Source organism: Atta colombica, unplaced genomic scaffold (genome assembly GCF_001594045.1).
Source record: "Atta colombica isolate Treedump-2 unplaced genomic scaffold, Acol1.0 scaffold45, whole genome shotgun sequence".
NCBI lineage: Eukaryota > Metazoa > Arthropoda > Insecta > Hymenoptera > Formicidae > Atta > Atta colombica.
Genome location: NW_017259534.1, coordinates 985,585 through 994,028, shown reverse-complemented (window position 1 = coordinate 994,028; position 8,444 = coordinate 985,585). Strand labels below are relative to the sequence as shown.

General features: G+C 45.3%; 1 protein-coding gene across 6 annotated transcripts in view; it reads right to left on the bottom strand.

Annotated features, from left to right (window-relative positions):
- The window catches only part of LOC108691327, an 11,550-nt gene extending 4,226 nt beyond the window's left edge, over positions 1 to 7,324 (bottom strand). Inside the window, exons 1-3 of one of the 6 annotated variants that reach the window (XM_018199018.1) lie at positions 7,266 to 7,324; positions 2,695 to 3,034; positions 508 to 2,288 (exon numbers count right to left, since the gene is read on the bottom strand). In XM_018199018.1, coding sequence (XP_018054507.1) covers positions 508 to 2,060 — 1,553 coding nt within the window. In that variant the 5' untranslated portion in view covers positions 2,061 to 2,288; positions 2,695 to 3,034; positions 7,266 to 7,324. Of the gene's footprint in view, positions 1 to 507; positions 2,289 to 2,694; positions 3,035 to 3,097; positions 3,377 to 5,959; positions 6,158 to 6,178; positions 6,531 to 6,593; positions 7,222 to 7,265 lie in introns of those variants that run through there. The other 5 variants (XM_018199016.1, XM_018199020.1, XM_018199019.1 and 2 more) reach the window with 5 other exon arrangements.
- Between the last annotated feature and the right edge of the window lie 1,120 nt (positions 7,325 to 8,444).

The window sequence follows — 8,444 nt, the reverse complement described above, 5'->3', positions numbered from 1 at the left end:
TAGAGCATTTAAAACAATAAAGTTAGAATTTTTATTATGATTTAATGATAAAAATTGAATAATAAAGATTAAATAATTGAAATAGTAATATTAAATAAATAATACTAATATAATAATACAAAATTAAATATTGTGGATTAAATTACTTGTAACAAAAACTTTATTAAATTACTAAATTACTCTGACAATTATATAGAATTCAGTTATTTATAATAACTTGTTATAATTGTCCATTACATAATATACATAAAAAGTGCAATTGTTCAAAGTAATAATTCAGAAATATCTGGAGTACTTTTTACCTATTCAAATTATATAAATAAACAATCCATTTCTTTATATTCTTTCTTCTCATAAAGCGACATAATTTTATAATATATTTCTTAAATAAGTACAAAAGAAAAATTAATAAATTGCACAAAATTGATAAAAGCAGAATGTGTAAATGCATTTGTGCTTAATGTAAAATTAATATTAATATTAAATCTTTGATTAAGCGTAACTTACATGGACAGACGTTGTTGTTGTGAATTGTTAAATGTCTGCATTTCATCGCAACTTTCTCCACCACTGCTGGATGCTGTACAGTCCGAATCCAAGTTAGATTCCAAAATATGTAATTGCGTGGACAAAGATCCAGCCATATTTTCCACTTCTTCACCATTTAGTTTAACTTGAGGGGTACCAAATACTGGCTGACGATTACCGTTATTGCCAGATGTACCACCCACGTTATCACGTGACCCTCCACCAAAATATCGACACACTCTTTGACGATTCACACTATTACTCTGAGCAACACACATTTTCTCAATTTTCTGCAAGAACGAATGTAAACTACCACCAATCTCGGGAAAGTTTCTTACGTTAGATTTCGAACCAATATTAACCAATTCTTGTAAAAGATATTTTTTTACTCCGTGATGGGCTAATTCGAGAACACCGGTATTCTCTTCCGCCACATGTCTGCCTATTATTCTCATTTGAAGTTTTCTCAGTCTTCTCATTAAAAACGCGCATCTCCTTTCATTTTCGAATTGTTTCTGTGCCACAATGTCCTGTTGCGATCTCAAGCTGTTGGACTTTTGCTGGTCCACTGTGTCCACTGTGATATTCATATTATCGTTGCAAAGACTCATAACATCCACGTCGTTAAGTAAATCCCGTTCGAAGGACGCGAATCCTTCCTCGGGCATAGCAAACATTTCCACGCTGTCGACAGCGCCTTGCACTGGCTCACCACCGTCCGTAGAAATGTTCTCGGTATTTCCCGCGCCCTCTATCGAATTAATGACTTGTAAAATCTCCTCCACGTTGTGCCCGATATCAGCGACATTCGCCATGTTGCACTGCTCGGTCGTGATATCGGTGCCGAAGGCCATGATCTGATCGACATCCAGATTCTTATTGTCTTCCGTTTCGGTCTCATTAGCCACTAGGGGCAAGTCCACACTCGATTTCAAGAAACCCATGTTGTTCGTTTGATCACCCATAGATGGGTCGTTCATTATAATGTCGATCTCCTTCCCCTCGGCGTGACCGGCGTCCGGCAGCGTGACCGGCCGCTCAAAGTCCTCCTCCTCTTCTTCCTCCTCTTCCGCCGCCTCCGCCGCCGCCGGCGCCGCCGCCTGTTGTTGCAAACACGCCGCACCGTTCCTCGATCCGATCAAGTCGGACGCATTCGTAAACGCGGATAGCGAATCGAGGTTGTTTGCATATTTGGAATTAATGACATCGCGTATGAGGTCCTTTGAGATACCATGCAAGCACTGCTCGTCGATCTTCGACGGTTGCACGTTCGCCGGCACCACAAACTTGGACAGAATCTCACGGTTTTGGCACACCTGCGTGGCCTGATCAGGGGACAGAAAGCCGCTGGCGGCTGGTAGGGTAGGGAGCAAGTTTTCAGGCTTTTGAGGACCACCTTCCGTCAGAGCAGGGGCCATCACTGCCACTGACGCTGCCAGTGCCGCGGCCTCCACATCCAGAGGCTCCCACGACGTGCCACAAAGTGCGCGTCCGCCACTCCTGCACTTCCCGTGCGCCGCGCTCACTCCCATTCATCCATTACTACGGCTCTGTGCTGCCTCCCTTACCGTCCGTCGCGTCGCCCTGTTCACGCTGTTCCAACTTGATTCTTTGTCTTAACTGTTTCCTCTTTTATTTTAATAAACAGTTTATCATTGGCCTGCCATCATCCGCGGCCACGTTATTACGTTGTTTCCACTGTATCTCCCATGTTATCGATTACGAATTTCCATGGTTTATCACAAGATGATACCGATTTCCTGCAAAAATTGAAATATTGCATCATCACCTCATCGCGTTTCATTGCAATTTTAAAAAGTAAACGACTGAAACAACGAGTTATGCAAAATTTTAAAAATAAACAGCTCAGAAATAATTCCAGATATTTTACTTATAATATTTTACTTTCAATTTTCTGCAAACAAGTTTCATGTATCATTCAATTCTCTTCGAAGAATTCTTAAAAAACTTAATGGTGCCAAGCCCTTTAATCGCACGTTCGAACGGGGTTATCTACGTTACGCAAAATTACATAACATTTTTTAAGCTACATAGATAACTGCCGTTGGAGCAGTGCCGCGTGACATGCACACACTCTCAATAGATTTCGTTTCGAAGAAAGCAGAACGAAATTATGGATAATACAAAAATACGAATCTAACTCACTTCGTTTCCACGTTTGAGGAAGCATAGCATACTTGACGTCTTCTTAAGCGTATCCCAAAGTGTCCTTTCGCAACATAAACGAAAACGTCTCACCACAACAATAACGATAACAACGATGACGACAATGATAACAACGGTTCTCTTGTAGTCGTTGCAATGATGCTACTCAGTTTTTCAGGGCGACAACTTCTCAGAGTCGGACTTTGTGCCCGTGCAATAATTCGCAGTCTCTCACCGCTCGCTACAGTTGACGACGTGGCGCTATTAAAATATTTCCGAGCACATCGAGATAGTAGAAGCTGTCCTGTGTCGCGTACCGCTCTTCTTCTGCGAATGCATCCTGGAAAAGAGAAAAAAGAAAAGGAGGTAACGTCAGGTCACAGACGCCCTACGCTACGCTCACCAAAGACGCGCGCGTTTCTGCAGCGAAAGCTACAAACCACCATCATTAGCTTAATTTCCAGGAAAGCATTTTACGGTCGAGCACTCGCGTCTGAGAATTATCGGCACGTTGATGTTCACCAAGATGCGTCTTGGATGCAGACAGGAACTTTCGTTTATCGCGCAAATCCATCCATTTCATTTCGGAATATATTTCTTTTCTTTATAAATTTAACTCTGCTTTAATACTTCAATGCCTTTTTCAAGTCTGCAAAGATTTTAGATAGTGCAAATATCGAGAGAATCTCTCGAGACTTGAACGGTACATTAACTGCAATTGGAATAGATTCCCAAGCTGTTCAACAGATGAGTCACACTTAACAACGCGTTACGACATTTAATTTTCAAATGGTTTTATCTTATCAGATTCTTATAAACTTAAGTGTCGGTGATCAAAAAAACTGTACTGTGTTTTATATTTGTGAGATACTTGATTCTGTCTTTCGCTGCATATATATATGTGTGTGTGTGTGTGTGTGTGTGTGTGTGTGTGTGTGTGTGTGTGTGTATTTGAAAATAATAGGCTTTTTTATTGCTAAACTGAACTGCAATAAAGCTGGACTTCTCATTTTCGCTACTGAGAAAAAAATTGTTCATTTGATTAAATTAATTGTTCATTTGATATTCATTTCTATCAATTAGTTTAATTTTAATTTTGATTCAATTAACTCATCTCTTTCAAGAGTTAAAAAAAAGATAAAGAGCAAATCGAATTAAAATTAAAGTTAATTTACTTGGTAAAAACGGGCATAAATTACTTAGTTTTATTTTTTTAATTGGAAAATATATGAATTTAAGTTAAATATAATATGTTTGACTTACACTTATTATCCATTAAAAGAAATAAAGACGAATTAAATTATTTAATCAGACGAACAATTTTTTTTCTTAGTGATCAATTTCAAACATATACCGGATTCATCTCAAGTACAAACAAAAGTTCAGTTATAAAAAAAAGGCTCTCAAAGCAAATCGTGGGACAAAAACAATCGATAGCAAAACCGCGCAGTTTGCCTTTTCCTTTCATTTCTTCCGTCGAAGATAATTTAGACCGTACGCAATAAAATTTGAACTTCCAAAGTGCGTCTGACGATACGACGTTGCTATAGTTACAATGTTTGCGGTATTTCAGCGTGGATAATATTGCGCAATAAACATAGCTAGATCGTGGTGGATCTCGCGGGCGCGAACGTGGAGCTCAGGCGACTGGTCGAGAAATAAAACGAAATCGACAAATACGGGGAGCGATATGGGGCGTCGAGAACAATTGATAGCAGACGACACGGAGACACCCATCGAGGCGCCCGATACATATACAAATGACTCACACGATGACCGGTGATAATACAAACAACAAATCTCAAATCGATACGATGAGATAGCGTAAATTTTGATTGCGTTTACAAATATATAAGTATTTTTCTCGTCATTAACGTTCCGAGAAACCCATGCACCGAATCGGTAGAGCCAGCTGATCCACGATTGTGTCGCTTATCAATCAAATTTCTCTCTCCTTATTCTCTCCCTACCGCTCCCTCTTATCAAAGCGTTTCGCTATCAACGTGGAGCTCCGACGCACGCGTCCTCTTCCGATCTGTCGCGACGCAAAGCGAATGTTGTTAACTCGAGCTTTTTAAAAATCGAACACGGCATTTCTCTCGGCGCGATTTCGATCGGATCTTACGAACTGGATTTCGTGGCGTTCGCGGCGCGTATCTACGGCGCTGCACAATGAAAAAAACGACGGAGGCGAGGAAGATGAAACGCGCACGAACGCGTGCAATCGCACCGGAAGTAGCCCGATATTTCACTGCGACGGGGTAATCGGGCGTATTGTCGGCCGCGACCAAGTGAGACAAAGGCGAGAGGAAAAAAAGAGAAAGAAATATGGTTACCACGGGATGAGAGGAATCGAAAGCGGACGAAATCCCGAAAGGAAAAAGGATTCGGGAAAGAGGAGGGGGGAGGGGGAGGGGGAGGGAAACTTCGACCGGGAGCGCCGGCGAAGGACGGGCGAAAGCAGAAGGAAAGGGAGGAGGTCAGAGGAGCGGGGAAAGATTGAGGGAAAGGGAATCGAACTGGGCTCTCCCGAGGGTTGCGAATTTCCTTCTTCGCTTACGGGGCGATACACGCCTTCCGGCGCAACGTGTCGTAATTTCATCACGCCGTCGCGGTATACGCACGCACGCACACCAATGCGCGGGCTCGTAACGCAGGCAGGTAAATTAAAGCAGCGGCACACGGTCTGACGCATTACCACGTGATACACTCGCGGCGAATTAATGAAAAAGAACGGACTGCGAACGAAGAGAGAACAAGAGTCGCCGCCACTGCTGCTGCTTCCTTCTCCTCCTCTTTCTGTTCCTCGTCATCGTCGTCATCGTCGTCATCGTCGTCGTCGTCGTCGTCGTCGTCGTCGTCGTCGTCGTCGTCGTCGACCGTACGCCGCGCGCGCGGCGTCTATTGCATAACGTGCCGCATCGTGCCGCACATTTTTTTCAAACGTGCGGAGCGAACATACAACACATTTCGCAAGATACTCCGCTCTAAACACGCGGTTGTCGGGAGTCGTGAGCCGGCTTTACGTTGCTCTAGTCATCTATCTGCTCACTGACAAACGGCAGTCACGAGAGATCAAAGAATCTACCGGCTCCATTTAATGAGAACGAAAGCGCTTGACAAAGAACATACAATCTCATAGCAGCAATGAAATAATTTTGCGGATCTCTCTCAGTGCCGTCGCGGCGCGAGAGAACCAGAGAACGCGGGCCCTCACCGCGAAAGGACGCGCCACTCTGCTCAATCCGGAATCGGCCACTATTACCTCGAACTCCCCGTCGCGCCGCGCCACGCCGCGCGCTCCCGCGTTCTGTTCACGCGACGAGGAGAGTATCGAGCGCGTTTTACGCCGTCGTCGCGTCGAGGAGCAGCACATCCGACCCGAACAAACACACGCGAACACGCAGGCGATATGACCAGGGGCCGCGACGACGACCGATATCATCCACCTCCACCTCATCTACCACCTCCTTCTCCTCTTCACCTCCTCTCCTCGTCGTCGCTTGCTTCGAACGATGAAGACGCCGCGAACAGGAACACGCCCGCGCGTCTTTCGTATAAAAACGAGCGGCTTCCTCCGTGGTGCCGCCACCGAGACGATCGGTCGTCTCGCAATGTACAATGGCGGAGCAAAAAACAGGCCTCGAAGGTAGTCGCTTCCCTCGGATTCACGGGTTACAACGTACGCTCTCCTTCCTTTCTTGCTCGCTCACTCACTCGCTCGTTTCTCTCTCTCTCTCTCTCTCTCTCTTCTGTCTCTCCCTCTCTGCCCTTCACACTAGATTCTCACTCTCTTTCTCCTATGCTACCCTCGCGCGCGCGCGCTCTTTCTCTCTCTCACTCACTCTCTCGTCCTCACTCTCCCGCTTCCTCCCTATCTCTATCTCGCTCGCTCTCACCTCTTCGTGGCCGGGCTCGGCATGCTCTCGTGGGATAGCGCCGCAGGCTTTAGCGAGGGAACGCTGCCTGGGCTTCGGCCCTAGGGGGCCACTCGCACACAACACCACCTCGTGCACGATGTCACCGGTACAAGCCACGCACCGATCTCGGACTGTGACTACGTCCGTCACACCCAGAAACGCACACGATAATCCCGTCGTTCGCGCTCGGCTGCTCTCGTCCACCGTCGATCTCCGTTTGCGAGACGACGCGCGCGCGTTCTCTCCTCGCTCTCTTTCTCTCTCTCTCTCTCTCTCTCTCTCTCTCTCTCTCTTCCTCTCTTTCCACGTCCGCGTATTCCTCTCTCCCTCTCTTCTCACGTAACTGTCGTCACGGTACGTCGTACGTGCTACACATCAGCCATCCGCGGTGCTTTCTTTCTTCCACGCGCAAAAGAAGCACGCCCGAAGCATGCACGCACGCACGCACGAGACACCGTCGCGTGAAACGCCTCGCACACGGCGGCGAGGTGATAGCCGTTAAAACCACGCGCGATCGGCCAATATAGACGCGCACGTTCCGTCAGCTCTTCCTCAGAGCCGCTTTACGCTTTACGGAAAGTCGCACTCGACAATGCTCGGCAACGCGACGCGAGCTATTTATCAATAATATATATAGAAGATTCGACCAACTTCGTTTGCCACCATCACCATGATGCCATCGCGCGCGATCGACCAATACTGCAGCTCCGCTGACCGGATGTGGCCTTCGTGGGCCACGCCATCCAATCGGATTCGTTCATTGCTGCCGCAACGTCCGATCGGTCCGATGCTAAAGTCCGACCCGCAAACCCGCCGCAACGGCGCGGCGGCGCGAACGCGCGCCTTTCCGCCGCGCATGCGCGCCGCTCCACGATTGGCCGGCGCCGCGCGCGCTTCGCGCGAGCGCCAAATTTAAACCGAAATTTGCCCATCACGGTGAACTCTCACGTCCGATTACGCTCGTATCTCTCTTCTCTCTCTTTCATACGTTCTGTATTTCGAAAATTTATATAGCACACTTCGATACAAGAGTCTTGAATATGTTATCGCGAATTGCGACTTTGTTTCAAGGCTCTGATCGTTCCAAATATGGCATCGCATTGCGTCGCGCGACGTAGGCGTGAGATTGCCGATCATATGACGATTGTGAGAACCGGAATATAAGATCAGGAGACTCTTTCAAATAGCATTCCATATGTTTAAAAGGAGTAAGCGTGATTTGTATTAATAATTAATAATTAATAGTTGAGATACCTACTAATGTTCGTGTTCCTCCTGTCTCGCAGAATCATGCGATGTGGCGCAATCGACAAGATTACACTTTTACGCGAGGCTCGAGCAACTCGATCGTGCGACACGCAACGTATTGCACCTGTCGATCGAAGCTTGCATCAGATATACGGAATTTCCTGATTTATTCGCCGACCTGACAATTTGCATAGTGTCGCCGTCAGATGTCGCGCCAAGTGCCATCTAGCGCCCCGATTAGTCGATCGATACAAAAACTTTTGACCATCAGTTTTAATATCGAAAAAGATTTTAAACCTGTATTCTTTGTGGCTAAATTAGTTTAAATTTCTTACACTTAAAATGAAATAGATATTATATATATATTTAAAATTTGAAAAATGAAAAATATATAATGCGCTTCAGTAGAAAAGAGAAATAAGAAAAATAAGAAAGAGGTCTCGTGTTTAAAAGTTATCGACCATGAATAAATTTTTACTATTATCAATCACGATTGTGCGTTTACGTGCAAAATATAATTTGCATCTACGTGAATACAACATAAACTATAGAAATTGTTTTACATAATTTATATAATATAAA